Source organism: Peromyscus eremicus, chromosome 11 (assembly GCF_949786415.1).
Source record: "Peromyscus eremicus chromosome 11, PerEre_H2_v1, whole genome shotgun sequence".
Lineage (NCBI taxonomy): Eukaryota > Metazoa > Chordata > Mammalia > Rodentia > Cricetidae > Peromyscus > Peromyscus eremicus.
Window position 1 is genome coordinate 60846982 of NC_081427.1, and position 19849 is coordinate 60866830.

A 19849-nucleotide genomic window follows, 5' to 3' on the forward strand; every position below is an offset into this window, starting at 1 on the left:
CAAGATCATTGTCCTCGGCGGAGCAGTTTCCAAATAAACACACCGCCTTATTCAGGAATAAATGAATTGATTTGCACGTTTTTATAGTTGACTTTAAGCGAATATAAGCATGCTAAACTATTTATTAAAGAAAACTATGTATGTGTGTGTTTTGCTTAGAATAACAGTGAGTATAGTCTTTGTCTTCTGCTGGATACTATACATTATATTAAATATACTGATACAACTGAATTTATTGTATTTTTTAACAATATACAAAGATAGCCCAAATACTCTTGGCTGCATTTCAAACCTTTAATCTGTCAAGGGATGAATCAAGTATATATTTTCTACTTTAATGGCACAGAACTTTTTCTAACTTGTACCTTATGTTTTTTAATTCAAATATACTTTCAAACAATAAAACACTTCTCAGTAAGAAACTGATGTTTACCAATTCTTCACAACACATTTGATAAGTATCACTACTGACGGCAAAATAGAAGTTTTATCACATCAGAAAACACATGATGAATAAAGCAAACTCTCCTCACATGATTATGTTTCCCTCTATGCAGAAACTCACACTGTAACAAATGACAAATGCATTCACCAATCCACTGTGCTATTCCACCCCTAGGTGAAGACAGGTTGCTTTGATTTCACACTTCACATTACATGCTTCCTGCTCTCCGAGTGGTAAAAAGTAAACCTGGGGTTCCCTACCTACTTAAAAGCTTTAGAGTGGGCCCCAGTCTCGGGAGGAATTCTAAATTAACCCCTGGCTTTCCAGAACAGGATGTGGCTCCTCTCTGAAACCTCTCCTACCCTTCCCAAGTGCCCCTCCCTATGACACAGGTCACTGCAGGACTGAACTTTCTGTTTCTGGACAGGATCAGTCTGGCGGCCTCCCAGGCACAAACTGTTCCCTATGCCAAGCACTGTTCACCGCTCTGGCAAGGTCGGTCTCCTCATTGCTGGATCCCCACTGCCTCGTACAGTACCTGGCAGGCAGCAAGACCCCAAATTAAGGATTTAATGAGTGAGGGAATGGATGACAGAATTTAAATTTTTTAACTTTGCTTTTGAAGGAGGTATTTATTGGAAACTTGAAAAACGACCAGCGTACAAAAATCTTTTGTCTTCATCCCCCGTTCTTTTTCCATTCTGTTCCCGGCCTGTGATAATCTTGTTATTAACTTTTCTTACCTTCTTCCCCTCATTCACACCTTTATTTTGACTTTTTGTTGGGGGAGGGGCATTGCAAAAAGTTCCAGGCTGACCTAGAACCATGTAGTCAGGGCTGCTCTTGAACTCCTGATCCTACAGCCCCCACGTTCCAAATGCTGTAAGACTAATGAGCACCACCAAAACGTGTCTTAAAATACCCCTTTGTTAAAAGGTATTTCAGAACAGCTGACCTGAGAGTCAGAAAAGCTGGCTCTCGGGCTAGAGGGTGAACACAGTGGTGGAGTACTCGCCTAACATGTGTCAGGTCCTGGGTTCTAGAGGGTGAACACAGTGGTGGAGTACTCGCCTAACGTGTGTCAGGTCCTGGGTTCTCCCCAGTGCTCTATATAGTAATAAAATAATAGATGCGGCTCTTCTGGGGTCATGATTTTAAGAGGGTTTTCACCCCTCTGTCATGGTCCCCTCTTTTGCCCCCACCCCTCTCTCTGGCTGTGTGTTCTGACTGAAGCAAGAAACAGTGAAATGATCATACACCTATGTCTGAAGAAACGTAAGACTTTCAGAAAACTAAGGCCCCAGAACTAACTCAAGCACATACAACATGTCAACGCTTCTTCGTCTTGTGTGTCCTTCTATTGAATACTCAGCTAATGAGGCCTTATTGCATGTACAAAATTATTTCTATCAATTAGGTTGCATGATAGTAAAATAAGTAAGTATTAAAATAAAGGGTGAATTTTATTCAAGTGGCTTTACGAGTTGTTCTAGCTTTTATTATTATTATTATTATTAAACAATACTTCAAAATTCCCAGGCACATGTGGAAATCTGGAAAAATCTGAGAGGTCGTGTGGTTATGTTTACTATATTCATTTTTGTTGTATGATGGGGAGATACAACACACACACACACATCTACTCACCCTAGATAGGGAACCCACAACAGACTAAAATACAGAAACCACCGAAGCCCAACTTGGTGAACCAATGCAATTTATTGGGGTCACTTACAGGAGCTGAAACGATTCAAAGACAGCTGTGTCACCAAGCCTCCTTCCCCCAGCACAGATGGTAGTTCACAAAGCTGGGAACCTGGAACATACCACACAACCTGTAGGCAGCTCAACAGGTTGGAGAGTCTCCTTCCCAAGTGACTCTGATCTAAAACTCTTCTGGCAGCTGATCTGGTCTCAGGATCTCAGAGTCTTCTCAGCAGCTCCGCTTATATTGCTTACTCTGGCAGGGAGGGGCCTAGTGAATTTGGTCTGTTTCAGGGACTTCCTACAGCTATTCTGAGTTGTTTACCTTCCTGGCTACAGAGCTTCCAGTAGGACAGAATGTTTTAATCTTGGGGAAAACTATTACACAAGTTAATTTTTTTCCATAAAGTATTTGATTTAAACACTAGTAGGAACAGAAATCAGTTATTAATTTAGTTTTCTTAACTATACCACAATCATTTCCCAATTACCTCTTGGAAATGATGCCTTTATTCTAATCTAAGATTCAGAAAGCTTTTAAAAATCAATTGACACTGTGATGGATATGTAAAATAAATTAGAAATTTCTTAATAATTAAAAAAAATCAATTGACTAAAAGCTAACAATGTAACCCACCCTAAAATTCATTTTTAAAATGTATACACGGTCACCTTCAATGCCTTAGCTACTAAAGAAAAATTCCACTTACTGGCTTTCTTTCCTATACGCTACAGTGACCCATAATTATCATTCTTTAATAAAACTTAAAGTACAACAAAGTAGACCAAAGCAACTAACAAAACCTCTCACAATGTGACAGAACCAGTAAATACTTCCCACCAGAAAGTTCATCAAGTAAAACCAATCCTGTCTCCTTGCGGAGAGTCCCTGTCCTCTTGTCCTTTCTCAAAGAAAGGCTGTCCACACTGAAATCTCCGTTTCTTTACCTTATCTCCACTTCCCAAAACACTAATACTGCCAGGCATGGTTATGCATGCCTATTTTATTCTCAGTACTCAGGAGGCGGAGGCGGGGGCGGAGGCGGAGGTGGAGGCAGAGGCAGGTAGACCACTGGAGCTTTACAGGAGGAATCCTAATTTTATTTTAGTTTTTTTTTAATTTATATTTATTTATTTATTTGGGTTTTTCGAGACAGGGTTTCTCTGTGTAGCTTTGTCGCCTTTTCTGGAACTCACTCTGTAGCCCAGGCTGGCCTTGAACTCACAGAGATCCGCCTGGCTCTGCCTCCCGAGTGCTGGGATTAAAGGCATGCACCACCACCGCCCGGCCGAATCCTAATTTTAATATCCAGCTCTGTTTAACATCTTACTCTCTCTTCTAGGCCTGGCCATGTTAGCCCACACCTCCCTTCTGGAAACTTCCCGTCCTTGACACGCCATGCCAAGCTTCATGAGGCCCCACATTTCTGTTTGCTGATCTTCTTCAGTCTAAATCTCCACCTCTCGCTCTACCTGCCTTTACATATTCTCCAAGGCTTATCTTCAATTCCCTCACTTTCTCCCTCCACATCCCCAAGAAAGCATGCCCTTCCCACCTCATGTCTTCAAATGATAAACAACAGAAGGACAGCTGGGCCCTAGAAAGGTCCCACACTAATCTCCACTGGTAGAAGTCAGACAGGGTAGGAACACACATGATGCTCCTGAGTCTTTTTCTTCATGTGGGTGCTTACCACACTTGTATGTTCAGTTGGTAAAACTTCATTGAGCTACACACTAAAGATAAATGCATATCTGTTTGAATTTCATATTCCATGAAATCATTGTTAAGTAAATAAGCTAGACCTGGGCATTGAGTGGTTTACAAAAGCCTTGGTTTCCCTCATCAGCAACATGAAACCTGTCAGAAGCATCTGGCACAATGCTTGAAATGCGAGCACTTTATGTTTCTAAATATTACGACTCTGCCCCCATCCCTGCTCAATTCCAGCATCTCCGGCCTCCATTTATCCTCTGAACTCGAAATCCTACATATACAATTTCCCCCACACTGCTCTCTTTGGGTCTGAACGGTATCTCAATCTGAACATCTCTCTCCTTAAACCTCCCCATTCTTCTTCCTGAATCTCCTGTGTCTGTGACTAAGATACAAGATAGCCATATAAAAAACCCTACTTCTTTTACATTTAGGCCACTGAGTCCAGTGTATTCCATACCCTGAAACTTCTACTGTACTAGAACAACAAAAAACAAAACAAAACAAAACAAAAACACATAAAATTGAAACATTTATTACAAAAGTTTCCTAAGACAGCTGTCCCCTTATCTGGCCCTCCATATTTCTTCCAAAACTATTATTCTAAAATGCATCTCATGATGTAAATTTTCTGCTTAAAATTCCTTATCTCATCAATCAAGCTGTCATTCAAGGTCACAACCAAAATAGTTTAACTTGCCACACATAGCACCTATAGTACATCTAATCGTACCAACGTTAAGGCAGTCTGCCAAATACGGTTGGTCCTTCTGTGTCCACAGTTCAGCCTCACACCGACAATATCATAAAATACTGCATCTGTATGGACTTCTCTTGTCATTATTCCGGAAACAATGTGACAACTACCCACATATCGCGCACACTGCACTAGATAATATAAGTTATCTAAAGATGGCCTAAAGTACCTGAGAACCTGCGCAGACACTACACGCCAACAGTACACCCTATCGTGTAAGACTTGAGTTTCCACAGAGCTGAGGACCCATGGGGACCCTGGGACAAGTATACTGAGAATGTATGCCACTTCTCTTTAATGTCTTCGTGTTTATGTGCAAGATTCTTTCTCTAGAATCCTCTTTGACTGACCATCCCCCAACTAGACTGTCCTCGTCCATTAGTACACAGTACCTTTCTCAGAGCTCACCCACAACCTTCTGCTTACACATTCTAGTGCTTGCTACCAGGGTGGTAACTGCTGACAGTGAGCCCTCTGAAGAATGAGTCCACTGGTGGGCAGAGATGGCTGAACTAACTGATCTGACGTAGGAGGGCTCAACTGAGACCGACACAGAACAGACGGAGCACTTCTTCATTTTTTTAATGGATAAAGGAATAAGTTCTAGAAAGCAGAACTAATATAATTCTCATCTCACAAAACATATAAAAAATAAAAATATACACTCAGACATTTTTAAGCTAATTTTAAATGTTATTTTGGTAAAATGGACTTTCGAAGCTCTAGTTCCACTCCGAGAACTGAAAGGGTTGTTTCCAGAGTTGAAAACATACTAAAAGACCGAATGCTGCGCTAGCTGCTTCCATGACTCCTGAGACTGCGCTCAAGTTTCTGTCCTTCCACAGACCTGGGAGGCTTATCTCTAAGGCCTGCATATCACCCAAATTCCCTGACCTCTGGCTCCAGAGATGAGCAGCGGCAGCAGAAAGGAGGCTCCTCCCTGCTAGGCTGACAGTGGCAGTGGTCCTTTTCAGGCACAGCTCCAGGAGCCTGGCCTCTCTCCAGTGACGCGGCTCCCTCCGATTGATCCTTCAGACCAAGGAGCGCTACAACACTTTCTAATCGCTGGGTGTTGCCCCCCTAGGTTTGAATCCTGCTTGTGTCTTCATTCAACACTTTTGAGTATCCCTTTGAAGAAGCCATCCTGCTGGGACCTAACGCTAGCACAAAAACAGCTTGTCAGCTGGCATCACTGTCCCAGCACTTGCTGGCTTATCACTTCTCTTACCGGTGATATTACCGATGTAAAGAACCGCACCAACATCTTTTAATGTTTCAGGAAAAACCTGCCTATATCCCCATCTTTCTGGCCCTGAATACTGAAGTCCAACTCACCTAGCTTACTCGATACAATCTGAATCCAAAATGAATTAGCAAGGTTTTCCCAAAATGAACTGAGTACAACATATGTGTATGTTTGTGATGGATAGTTTATGGCAGACACCACCTCATATAGGTTTTTCCATGACAATTTTAAATGGAATAATAATAATCACTAAATTTAATTCAGGGTTAAAAAGGTGTATTGAAACACTGTAATAGCCTCCTATTAACTGCCATTTCTTTAAATGATCTGATACAGTATAATCATCTCATAATTTTAATCTAATCATAAGCAACAAATAGTACATAATGTAAATACCAACAAAGGAACTGTTTTTATTTTTTCTAGTAGTCATTTCCAGAGAAATTGCTGGTAACAGACTTAGTATGGGTGGAGTAATTCTGGACCACATGGAACTTTCCAAAAGTGCTTGTTCAAAAACAAACAAACAAACAAATCAACCGGCCATATGCTCACTGGGAGAGACAACAGATAGAGGAAACTCATAACTACAAGTGAGGCTTTTTTTCTAGTTATTATATTTTCCTACTTATTTCTGACTCCAAAGTTTACCAAGAAAGGTAACTTAAACAATTAGTCACTGCTTACAGAAAGAATGAAGCCTGAGCTCCTAATGAGTATCTTCCTTTTTATAAGCATTTATATCCCAGATGTTAAGCTTCCAACATCAGCTAAAGGATACGGAGCCATTTGTGGTCCGTGGGATTCTACCCACCCTTCAGCAGGTGTAAACTGCTTCTCATTTTTCTTTAACCTCTCCTGCACTCTCTGTTAGGTCCCATTCCAACTACAAACTGTGGATGTGTACCAACAGAACAACCCAAGCATTCTCCCACTTCCCGCCCCACACCCACATCACTCACTTTTTTTTTCTCTCTCCTGGGTCAAACAAAGAAGCATACAGAGTAAAGACGGTTAAAATGAGCAACACAATTCACTAAGCTTCCTTGGAGAGCATGGAAACACCCCCTGAAACTCAGTTTCCCCAGTTTAAAATCAGAAATATATTTACTGTTTGAGTTGCTGTAAGGATTAAGCAAGAAAGAAGCCAAACACAACTACTGCTGGAGTCCATGTACTGAGGCTCCTAGAATAGTCAGGTTCTTACAGACAGAAAAATACATGGCGGTTGCCAGATGCTGAGAGGAAAGGCCAGTAGGAAGTCATTGTTTCATGGTTATAGAGTTTCAGCACGGGAAGATGAAAAAGTTCTGAACATGGTGGGACCGCACACCAAGAGGAAGATGAAAAACGACAGAGCAGCGTACCAAAACCAGTGAGAATGGCAGATTTCAGGGTGTACATATTTTACCACAGCAAAGGAGACCAGCGATCACTTCTACTGGAAGACTCTCCCTTCCTTTTTTAGAGAGCGGTATAGGCTACACTGTGATCATGAAACGTTGCCACAGGTTCACGTGTTGAACACTTGGTCAGCAGCTGGTGGCACTGTTCCACGTGGTCTGGGAACTTTAGGAAGCAGAGCCTACTGTACAAAGAGGTAGCTTTGAGTGTGCCTTAAAGGTTGTACCTAGGACCCAAGTCCTCCCCATCTTACTCCACCTGATTCTGTGCTTAACTGCAAAGGGCCAGGTAGCCTTGGCTTGAATCCCCCAAACAATGAACGAAGCTAAAAAAGCTAACACAGCACAAAGTAGGGAGAAGAGAACTGCCCTTTCCCTACCCCTATTTTAACTATCCAGAAAACAGGCAAATGAAATGGGTAGGAGTTCATTGATAAAAACTGTCCATGCCTTCATAAACTAAGCAGATATAGTACACACACCTATGATTCTGAATTTGAGATGCTGACACAGGAAAAACACTAGGTTCAAGTCTAGTGTGAGCCATATGGCAATGCCCTATCTCAGAAAACAAAAACATACAAGAGGGTCTAAACTACTCTGAATCCCGAATCCATCAATCCATCTGGCCTATCCCAGTAATCTGATCAGTGAACACCCTAACCGTCATCACAGAGCCTTCATCCAGTAACTGATGGAAGCAGATGAAGAGATCCACAGCCAAGCACCAGGCCGAGCTCCAGAAGACCAGAAGAGAGAGGAGAGAGTCTATGAACAAGGAGCATCAAGATCATGATAGGGAAACCTACAGAGACAACCAAACCAAGCTAGTGGCAACTCATGAACTTTAGGCCAATAGCTGTGGAGCCTCCATGGAACTGGACTAGGCCCTCTGCATAAGTGAGACAGTTGTGTAGCTTGATCTGCTTAAGGGAGCCCCTGGCAGTAGGATCAGGATCCATCCCTGGTGCATGAGCTGGCTTTTTGGAGCCCACTACCTATGGTGGGACACCTTGTACAGCCTTGATGCAGGGGAAGAGGCTTTGAGCTGCCTCAATTGAATGTACCAGACTCTGCTGACTCCCCATGGGAGGCCTTACCTTGTCAGAGAAGGGAATGGAGGGTGGGTTGGGGGGAAGGTTGAGAGGTGGGAGGAGGAAAGAGAGAAAGATCTGTGGTAAAATGAAAAAATAAAATAAAATAAGACAAGTATAAAAACTTCAAATAAAAATCAGATTTGTGGGTTTCCATAGATACTCCCCAAATATCACAGGCTATTTACCAAAGCTATTGGTTACCCTCTACAATGTGAGAGTAAGACCCTGGTGCTCAAGACACCACTTACATCTATCATAGAGAATGAAGACATTGAGCTAGGGCCGAACTAGAAGCTTCACCCCTCCTTACTAGCATCCATGGTGCTAGGAGATACTTTGCATGCTACCAGCTCAGAAAAGTCACCATCAACACCACAGCTACAAACTCCACAACCTACCAATCTGACCTGCCCACAAAATGTCCCGATGCAATAGTGGCAGAGACATCATGAGAGTAACCCACCACCTTCTGACTGGGTAACACACACTCCATGAGATGGAACCCACATCTCACACTGCTCAAGTGGCCAAGAACCGAGACAATAAAGGTCAGAGGCCTAGGGGAACACCTAATGCTATTATTCCCCTAAAGGAACAGCAATAATAATAATAACTAATGACATACTGCTATATCCATACATCAGTGCATCAGTCAATGCTCATCAGAGAAACTTCTTCTTGTAGCAGATGGTAGTGAACACTGAGACCCTCGACTGAACAATGTAAAGGAAGTGTGAGACTTTGGAGTAGTCAGCTTTCAGTGGGATGTCTTTATCAAACTCCTCTCCTCAGACTCAGGGATCTACTCAGAAGAGGCAGAACTTTCAGAGGTAGAGGTGGTAGGTGATACTGAGGAAATAGCGTCTTCCAGATCCCACAGGACTAATACACACACAAACTCACAGAGACTGTGACGCATGCACAAGACCAGCACAAGTTCACACCAGACAAAATCCCAGTGTAGAAAACGGGAAGTGGACACAAAGTCCCACCCCCTAACCAAGAAGCTGTTTGGAAGTGATAACCACTGGCAAAGGGAAAACTTCATTTACTCCAAGTGTGTAACTGGGTATATTTCAACCAAGCTCCAGGGGAGGGCCCGTGCCCAGGAGTATTTGGCCAACATAAAATAGACTCTTTATTTTGTATGTTCGTGCTTTTGGGGTTGTATTTTTTTGTCTCACTGATTTTTCTTTGTTTCAAGCTTCATGGTTTTGTTGTTTTATGCTTTCTGAGAGTGAAAATGAAGTGAGTAGACAGGGAGGTGGGGAGGATCTGGAGGAGTTAAGGGATGAGAAGAATATCATCAAAATGTATAGTGTGTAAAAAATATTTTCTAAATAACATTAAATCAGATTTGTTCATTCTATTCATGACATGATACTTTGGGCATTATGTAACTGTAAAATTGTGTTTAACATACTTTAACTTCAATATGTATTTTTCTTTTAATCAAAGTCTTTGTAACTTATATCTTAAAGTTGTAACTAATATCTGATCTATGATTCTCTGATGGATCAAACTGACAGCTGAAGCTTCACTCATCTCCTGTTCAAAGAGGCAGCTAACTTCTAGTCAAAGGAACCAAAACATCCAAATTATGGATCAGCTTGTGCATGCTAGTTAAAAAAATAAAATAACTGTTTTTAAATACGGCTTAGCTCTGCCACACATTATATTATCCTAGCTAAATTAATTTTCATTTATAAACCTTTGACATCAATGGAAATTTAAACAAAGTATATTAAAGTACTTGAAAAATATAAAACACAACTTATATTGACATTTTTATTGCATAAATTGTCAAATTTTCTATGAAAATATTCACACATACTCATTATACTTAGGTAATACTCCCAGCTCTGAAATTCAAAAAGGACTACTTTATACCTATATATTTTTTAATCTTTAGAAATTATACAATTTTAGTACCAAACACTGAAAGTATTGGGAAGAATATGAGGTAGATATAGTGGCACACTGGTGGAATATATATATGAAATTGATTGCATCTTTAATTCATTTATGCCACAAATATAATAAACCCAAGCACTGTGCTAAGCAAGCAGTGGGAAAACACTGGTTAACAAGCCATCTTGTCCTCATGTAATGTTCAATATAACTGAAAAATGAAACGTTAAACTAAACAGATCACATATAATTCATTTTGAAACAAAAATGGTCAATGAGGGTTATTACAAAATCATCCAAACTTATGTGGAAGGTTAGGAGAAGTAACTGTACCAACTGTACCATCCATTGTTAACCCAACACCTCTAAGTGTTCACTAACCTGTGTCTTTTTGTGTATGTGACATGTGGGTACATATTTGTGGGGGCGTATGTGCATGAGTACACATGTAAATGTGCCATTCCTCGGGGGCTGCCTACCTCGTTTTTTGAGGCAGGGTTGCTCACTGGCCTACAGCTCCCTGAGTAGGCCAGGCTGGCTGGCCAGAGCTCAAAGATCTGAGTGCTCTCCCTCCCAGCACAGGGATTACAAGCATGCCAGCATATCCAGCTCTTTTACATCAGTACTGGGGATATAACGCTGGGCCTCACATCTGCATGGCAAGGACTTTACAGACTGAGCTAGTCCCCAACCCCAACCTTAGCTCTTCCTCTCAGCAACACCATTATAAAAGCTTTACTGTTCTCCTTAGAACAACTATACCCCCCCCCCGGGTTCGGGAGGTTAGAGATCCTCACCCTACTACCTAGGAAGACTGTATACCAACTGGACTCACATCCCAGTTCCTCAGCAAAAATAGAAAATCAGCTAAGCACACCTTTTTTACCCCTACCTTCACTCATATTTTACACATCGTTGAACAATTATGCAGAGACATTTCCTTAATGGTAGTTCAGACCTAACTGAAATCCTGCCACCCTGACTGTTCCTTTTAGTATTAATTACTCAGGTTTCTGTCTAAATGTCTTCTTCTCCAAGAAGCTTCCTCTGTGGCTGCCTAATCTAATACAGCTTTCCGGTCATTCTCTATTACAACCCCATATTTATTACTTTTATGGCCAATATAACTGTCCAAAAATTGCCTAGTACATTTGTTTATTTACTTATTAGTACACATTACTCCAACAAACTTCACCGTTCCACGAAAGCAAGCCTTGTTTTATTTTCTGTATCAGCCTCAGATTCTTCCTTGCTGTGTTTGGGTAGTCAGGGAGAAAGGAGGGATATTCTAGCTCAGAGTGAACAGGACTGGTTTAAGCCAGTTACACCAAGACTATTATCTTTATCACCAACTGCTTCAGAGGAAGGAATTTTACATTTTCTAATACGGCATTACAGGAATCTCCCAGTTCACGAAAGTGTTTCCTTCCTTCCCAATGAAACATACAGGAAAAATCTTACCTTCTCCTGTCTTTTATTTTTTATAAGAAGTAATGCTGGGCACCTATGACAGACCTATTACATCCATGACAGAAACACTACAGGGATGGCAGAAAAGCTGGTCCTGAACTGTCATGCTCTTGACTCAATCAACTCTGAATGACTACTTCAGATGCTGTGGGACAGGGGATTGATTTTTAAACCAGTTAATTAAGCCATTTTCTATGCCTGTTTTGACACTTAGAGCCAAAAACACTGTAAACTGTTAAGTTTCTTTTGTTTCATTAAGAAGTACCACATACAGCCTATTCGATTTTCAGAGGGTTAAACAAAATATATAAGGGACAAATGCAAACAAAAGACTCAAATCAGAGCATTGCTGTTTTTGTTACTACTAAGCAGTAACTTTCTTAGACAAAACTATGAATGGTCTGTATTTATGCTTTTGCAGAAAGCACTCATTTTAATTTTTATGTGAGATAAATTATTATACAGTAATCATTTACTTAAGATTTGGGCCACCAATAAAGTGCTTTTGGTTTTTTTTAATCTCAGATTTGAAGTAGGTAAACTAGAGGACAGGCAAGAATCAGGTCACTTACAAAAGTGGCCTTGAGTTTCAGAGGCCAGCCTTTTGGGGCACCAATTCTTTTCTTCTAACTTAAATGGACAACTTTCATATTCTATTCTTGCCTTTCTTCACAAATATTTCATTAGTATTTTAATGTGGCTTGATTTTTACAATGAATTAAAATTAAAACTGTAGTAGTAATGAAAATATACTCTTCAATAGCTACAACTACAAGACATTTAAAATTAGGAAAGCAAAGTGCCATGCTTCAGTTTCTACAGTTTAGACAACGCTGAACTTTTTTTATATCATGCCTATAAAGTACAAATAAATCATACAGACTATAAAAATACTATCTTGCCCAGATCATTGGTCCAAGCTCACTGTAATTCAACTGTGATGTAAAATGTCCTCCTGGCTCATCATTGCATGGTGGGGCCCTGAATGAATACAGCATCAGAGTTCTTACAGTACCATCTGAGTTCTATCATCACCAGACAATGATGTCAACTGATGTCTGTCTTTTCAAAGGTGAAGGAAGGGCTAAGAAGATTAAACATAGATGACACAGAAGCAGACAGGTGATAATACAGATATTCTGCCACTAAATCAGGACTGCCTAGGCTGGTTCAGATGTCTGCTCTTGTACCTATCTGAAAATATGAGTATCTCCACTACTGAGAATCCTTTAGCTATTAACTTGCTCTGACAAGAATCACTACTCATCCATCGCGGTCAACACCGAATCTAAACCTTCATGGAAACTCTCTTCTTGTTCTTGTGACCCACTGCACCTACTCTGCAGTACCCTCTACAGTTCTTAAGACTGACAGCTTGGGAAGACAAGAAGAGTTTCTGCTAAGAGACCATGGCAGCTGCCATCTTTACCCCGTACTACCTTTTTAGTGTATAGGCACTTTGGTGTAGTAGTCAAGTAAATCCATCATGCCATTAAGTTATATAATGTCTTATATAAATAGCCATTGTGTATATAAAAATACATACAAATTTTGATAAACTCTCTTAGAAATGTGAATATTTTCAATTAATTTTTATCTAAAAATTATCTTCCAAAATTAACAAATACATATTCCATTATTCCAAAGTTGTTTTAAATCTGTTTTTTAAAAATATGCTCTTGATAAATTTAAATGTTTAGCATATGTTTACCAAGGATTAACTGTTAGTAAACAATGTCACTAGCATACAAATACTTAATGTCTTTCTCACAGTGGTGTCAAAGCAATAATGCACAGTAGCAGAAAACATCCCATGTATGCCAAAACACAACTGTAACTATGCATGTTTTAAAACCACATATGCCTCAAAATAGTCTCATAGTTTTAAAGTCGGGTCCTAATCCTATGTTCTAACACTAATATATGGTTATGATCTCCATGCTTCTAAAAAGGAAGACTCTAAATTCACATTTTACTTGGAGCTATAAACTACAAGGATGAACTGGAAATCAGCCTCCACCTGGGCTTCCAGTCCCTGTTCCAGAGCATAGTCTAATTTTCCTTTTTTTTTTTTTTTTTTTTTTTTTTTTTGGTTTTTCAAGACAGGGTTTCTCTGTGTAGCTTTGCACCTTTCCTGGAACTCACTTGGTAGACCAGGCTGGCCTCGAACTCACAGAGATCCACCTGGCTCTGCCTCCCGAGTGCTGGGACTAAAGGCGTGCGCCACCACCGCCCGGCATAGTCTAATTTTCAACAACACACTCCTTCCAGTTTTTCCAGTAGCAATCGGAGATGTAAGCTACATTTGGTGTGCTACTACAGACTTAAATGTAATGATCTTTCTCTTCATTCTGAATTGGTTTTATGGGCAAAGTGGCTTTTAAAGTATGAAAACAAACCTTTTACGATTTTTGATAGCTCTTAAAGTATACAGTATTTCTAATATTATTTCTAAGAATAACAATAAATCTCTACATAAAATACTAAGACTTGCCAGACATGGTGGTGCTTGCCTTTAATCCCAACACTTGGGCTGCAGAGGCAGGGGGGTCTCTGACTTTGAGGTCAGGTGGTCTACAGAGTGAGTTCCAAGCCAGCCAGAGTTTATATGAGATCTTGTAACTGACTATCAACTTCTTTCTTAAGAGTCATTCCTTTAAAATTCGGGGGACAGGGAGGATTTTATTCTTTTCCTAAAATAAAAGATATCAATCAAAAGAAAAAGTTCTCCCAGCTAAGATTACATTTCAGATCCAAATTACTCAGTATTTTAGAGGAAACATCCTGGAAACTGGAAGGAGAGTCGGTATCTTTTGTTCCCATAAAGATCTCTCATTGGTCCCAGAAATCCTGTGGGTTGGGATGTCACCAGTGGAGAGTGTGTGTACTTTGCCTGCACAAGGCCGTAAATTTGACCTTCAGCACCTCCTCAAAAGACACAAACTAAAAATCTTAAATTGTATCAACTGTTCATCAAACAAGTTTCTAAAGAGATCTGCATTACTTCACCTGCCTAATTTTCTTCAGAAAAAACTAAAAATGAAGACTTGTAATTTTTGCTTGGTAGGGATGTTTTAATGATCAAAGAGAGGATAAGGTGACAGGCAGCAGATACTAATCCCTAAAAACTCATACTCAGTAGCATTTAAATGTTCTTCATATTGTAGCCATTTAAAAGCAGCCTATAGTAAATTTTTTCTGGAATTTTCAACTATTAGAACCAACATCTAAACATGGAAGTTACCTTTAAGTGTCCCATGTTATAATTTAATTTCTCTTTGGCAAATACTTTGCCAGTGTCACTGTTTACTATGCGCCTCCCAGGTCCATCTTCAATCCCCAGCAAATTCTTCCGTCACTACCATAAGATAATGTTAACAAATTAGGAGTTGAGGATGTAGCTCAGCTGGTAGATTGCCTGCCTAGCCTTGGGTTCAACCCCGAGGCCACATAAAAAACGGGTGTGGTAGTACACACCTATAATTCTAGTACTTGTGAGGTGGAGGCAGGAGGGTGAGAAGTTCAAGGTCATCCTTGCTATATAGGGAGTTTGAGGCTAAGCTGGGCTACCTCAAAAAACAAAAACAAACAAAACAAAACAAAAGTAGTATCAGTATTTATAAGTTCATCACTATTTTCCTTGGTAGGGTGGTTCAAAGTCAAACACACTTCATAGAGAAACTGCTCACAACTACTATATTTATTTTAAAATTGTCAGTGATCAAACAAAATTTCTGGAAAGAAAATCTGAAGGAAAAAGGATTCTTCTTTATTTAGGTTTTCCAACTTCCACCAGAAATTTTCTGTGCCTTCTCCCATACCACACACACACATTTGCAACCTGCCAACATGGACAGTTCTGAGCGCAGGGGTACAGCAATGGAAGCCCACACGGCTGACCAAATCTTGACTCTCTTCTGATTATGTAACACTGTCTCCTAAATCGGAGACACCCTCCCAGACAGTGAAGGTAACCTGGTCACCGAATGTGTGTCTTTCAGTTTCAGTAACGAGTGCCAAAGTTGGAGAAATCTTTGTTCCAAACACAACTTCCCGATTTTCAGTATCTTATCCCTGGGTAGTTACTTAATCAGACAGGGGATTCTGTCTCTTGACTTCAGTGGAGGAGGGAAAAACTGCCTATATATCAGAATTATTGGAAGAACAAGAAGAAATGTGAATAAAGAGAAAATAAACATCATGAAACTCTCAACATTGTGTGATGGCACACACAATGGCAAAAAGCAATAGTTACTTGTGTTGGATTCTTGTTTGAGGGTATTTTTGAAAAAAAAAAAAAAAAAAAAAAACGAAGCTAAATAATATGGAACTCAACCTTGTATGGCCTTACAGTGAAAACTCTTCCCATTGGAAAGATTCCTTTAAGTCTGATATATTTATTCATCAGCAAGAAATTGGTGCTTCCAGTATCAGAAGACAGAGTTCTTAATGCCAAAGATAGCTTAGAGAAGAAATTAAAAACTATTGTACATTACAGGGAAAGCGAAATATAAACAACTAATTACACAATTATTTAATTATCATTTTGGTCAGTGCTACAAGGAAAGTACTAAAGCCAGTGGCAATAATCTAACAGGATCAGAATTAAAATTTCTATGCAAACATCCCACCTTCCTCCAGGGTGTTCAATCATTCTCTCCAATTAAACCTACTGAAACCTTTGAGTAGGCTTGATCTGTTTGTTTGGTAAAACAACAAAATACACAATTAACCTGACCCTAGCCAATTTTATGATCAGAACCAGAAAACAAATTTTAGAAACTATACAAGCCACAAAATAATTTCAAGTATTTTATATAGTGGCTTCTATATAAAAGCAGCAAGAGAAAGCAGACTTGATGCAGGTAAGTATTTATCAGCTCTCCATTATTAAGCTGTGTGAGAAAACAATTCTTATTATACAGCTAATATGTTTACTTCATGTTTGCCATTATTCACAATTCAATTTTTCAGAAGTTTTATAAAACTACACAGGTAGTTATTACTGAAATATAAATTATTTGTGATGTTTAAGACTGGAACAGTCTTAAGTTGCTTACTAGAGAATTCTTCGTTCCTCAGTTACCTCTTAAAATCTACTACCTTAAAAAATTAAAAACAAAAGTCTGTTGCCATACCTTTAACCACAACTTCAAGTTTCCTATCTTCTAGAATCAGTAAACACACAGAGACAATAGTGATCAGATCAGCTCTCCCATCAAAATGGTATTTATTCTATGAAAATGGGATGTTCTTCAACGTTTGTCTCAGATCTGCTAGAGATGAACGCAGAAACGCCCAGAACAGCCACTGTCAATTCTCCAAAGGTGGCCACTTCAGCTATCTAGTCCATAAGGCAAACAGTTAAGAATTCCTATTGCCAATTGTAATAAACGAAGAAATATATTCAAATCAAACAGCACCATCTAGCAGAGCCTCATTACTTTGCTCCTAAGAGTTGATGTTTCTTGGTGTTCAGTCTGGCCATCTGAGAACAAGAATGGCAATTACTTGTTTTTCTGACAGATCACAGAACTGGCACTGGAGAGGTCCAAACATACCAAGTCTAACTTCCTTGTTGTCTCAGCACTAGAAAACAATTTTATTTTTTGGTTTTGTTTTTTTTTTAATCATGAGACTATAGAATCGACTCAGCTGCATATCAGCCATTCCTGGGAGTCCAGCTAAAACCCGAGTTATTTTAAAACCAAAATTAATACTAACCCCACAGTAAGATTGTATTTTCATACATCACAAGTCCTTCACTCCTCATAATGTGAAATCCAGGTACTTTACCACTAAAGCATCCTCCTTCAGATGTTTGTATCAGATATATTCCAGCCAAATAAATGATTAATAAGCACAAACTAGTATTTTAGAACTCCAAGTCCAGTAAACTGCAGTTTCTTAACCAGGCAATAATACCATGGTATTTTATACATTCCTTGTCACAGCAAGATCTTAAAAATATCAGGGGTGGAGGGACCAATAGCATCTCTTCGTTAATTTTTTTTTTTGTTGTGTTTTGTTTTCCTACATCAAGGCCTGCCACCTCTCAATCCTATGGGAATTGTGTGTATTGCTGCCAACACGAAGATTAGAAAATGTTCCCATCCCTAGGGCACAACAAACTTCCATGGGTAAGCCTGCCTACCTTCAGCAAGGAGGGAAACTCGGTAGCCTACACGTTAGATATTTATTTACGAAGCTCTTTTTGTATGCAAGGGACCCCAAGTACCTGAGAAAGACTAGCTTTCCCCCAGCCTACACCCCCTCCATAAGACGGTGTATTCAATGACAAGGATAAGCCTGACCCTCCGAGCAGACCCAGTTACAGGGAATCTGTCTGAACATCTGCACATAGGGAAAGGGGGGGGGGAGGGCTCTTCCTCAGTGCCACAGTCACTATTAGCTCTCATTTTAGTAACAACCAAATCGCCGTAACAAGTACACAAGGAGAGCCGCCAACAAGCCTGCTTCGCAGCGTGCCCGCGGCCGCGGCCACCCCGGCTCCCCGGCGTCCTCCCGACTCCCACCGAAGTTACCACCTGTATCTCCCACGACCCAGCCAAGCGGCTGGCGCCCAGCATCTCTGCCGCAGCCCCCCTTCCCGACCCGCGCCGCGTCCACGCCGCGGGCCAGCCCTCCTCGCGGCGGCAGCGGCGGCGACGGCGCCGCCACGGCCCCCGGGACCTGCCCTCCGCGCCCGCGGCCACCGCCCCCGGGGGACACGGCAAGTCTCAAAAAGTTCTGGGGCCGCCGCCGCCGCCGCCGCCGAGGCGGTGTGCCGCGAGAGGCAGGGAGCGCCAAGCTCCGCGGCCGACCCCGCGCGGGCCAGCACACTTTCTCCCTCCGGGAACTCGGCGCTCCCACTCCCAAACTTCCCCCGCCGCCCCGGGCCCGCCCGATCGCCCGCCCGATCGCCCGATCGCCCTCCCGCCCGGCCTGCGCCAGGAGAACCCCGCGGACCCCGCGTCCCTGAGCCCGCCCGGCCCACGCCCGCACTTGCCCTCCGCGGCCCCGCGGGGCCCCGCTTCCGCCCGCCGTGCGCCCGGCCCGCCGCCCTCTCCTCTTCCCCGGACGCTCGGGGGGCCCCCCGCCGCGGCCCCGCCGGACCCCAAGCAGCCCAGCAGCTCCCCCCACCCACCCCCGGCCCGCCGCGCGCAGCGGCCCCGGCCGTCCTGGACCACAGCTCCAAAGTTACTTTGCGAGGAGGTGAAGCCGCGGGGGGTTCCCCTCAACCACCCAAACAAGTTTCCATCCCCGCCGCCGCCCCCCGCCACGCGCGTCCCTCCCGCCGCCCGTGCGTGGCCACCCGCCGGGGGGCTCCCCGTGGAGGCGGCCGCTCCCCCCCACCCCCCCCGCCGAGCCGCGCACCACCCGCCCCGCACCTCTCCCCCGGCAACCCACCTCCCCCGGCTCTTCCCCCCCGACACACACACACACACACCACACACACACACACACACACACCACCACCACCACCCCAGGCGGGGCGGCCGTGTGGCTGCGGTTCCCGGAGAGTGCGTGCGCGAGTGTGCGCGCGTGCGACGGCGGGAGGGCTGGCTGCGGCGCGGAGACACTCACTTCTCCCGGGCCTGGCTGTCGGACGGGACGGCGCTGCTGTTACTCTTGCCTTTGCCGTACATGCTTGTGCCGAGAGCAGCTCCCACTGTCACGCACCTGTCAACCCATCACAGCCTCCCCGGGAACAGCCCCGTCCCCATGGCGACCCACGCAGCCACCCCCACCATTGGCCGCCCCACGCCAGAGCTCCGCCCTCCTCGCCCTGGCAACGCGCGAGACTGACAGGCCTCCCCTCCCTCCGGCCTGCCGGAGCGCGCGGCGGCGGCTCGGCCTGCGCGGCAGTCTCCTCCCTCCTTCCCTCCCTCGCCGGCTCCCGCCCTCCCTCCTTCCCTCGCCGCCGCGCTCCCCCCCACCCCTCCGACCCTCCCGCTCTCCTTCCCCCCCTCCCCCTCCGAACCCGGGCGCTAGGGGGGAATTAGAAACTGCTCTAGAAGGATTTTAAACAACTGGCTGTTCCCTCCGCCGCCGCCCCGCCCCCCGCGCCGCCCGCGCCCGGCTCCTCACTGGAGAGA

The 19849-nt window shown here is 42.8% G+C and overlaps 1 protein-coding gene across 3 annotated transcripts in view; it reads right to left on the bottom strand.

Annotated features, from left to right (window-relative positions):
• Positions 1–19476, bottom strand: part of Ssbp2 (single stranded DNA binding protein 2) — a 263562-nt gene extending 244086 nt beyond the window's left edge. The window contains exon 1 of one of the 3 annotated variants that reach the window (XM_059276410.1): positions 19338–19476. In XM_059276410.1, coding sequence (XP_059132393.1) covers positions 19338–19399 — 62 coding nt within the window. In that variant the 5' untranslated portion in view covers positions 19400–19476. The remainder of the gene's footprint in view (positions 1–19337) is intronic. The other 2 variants (XM_059276409.1, XM_059276412.1) reach the window with 2 other exon arrangements.
• Between the last annotated feature and the right edge of the window lie 373 nt (positions 19477–19849).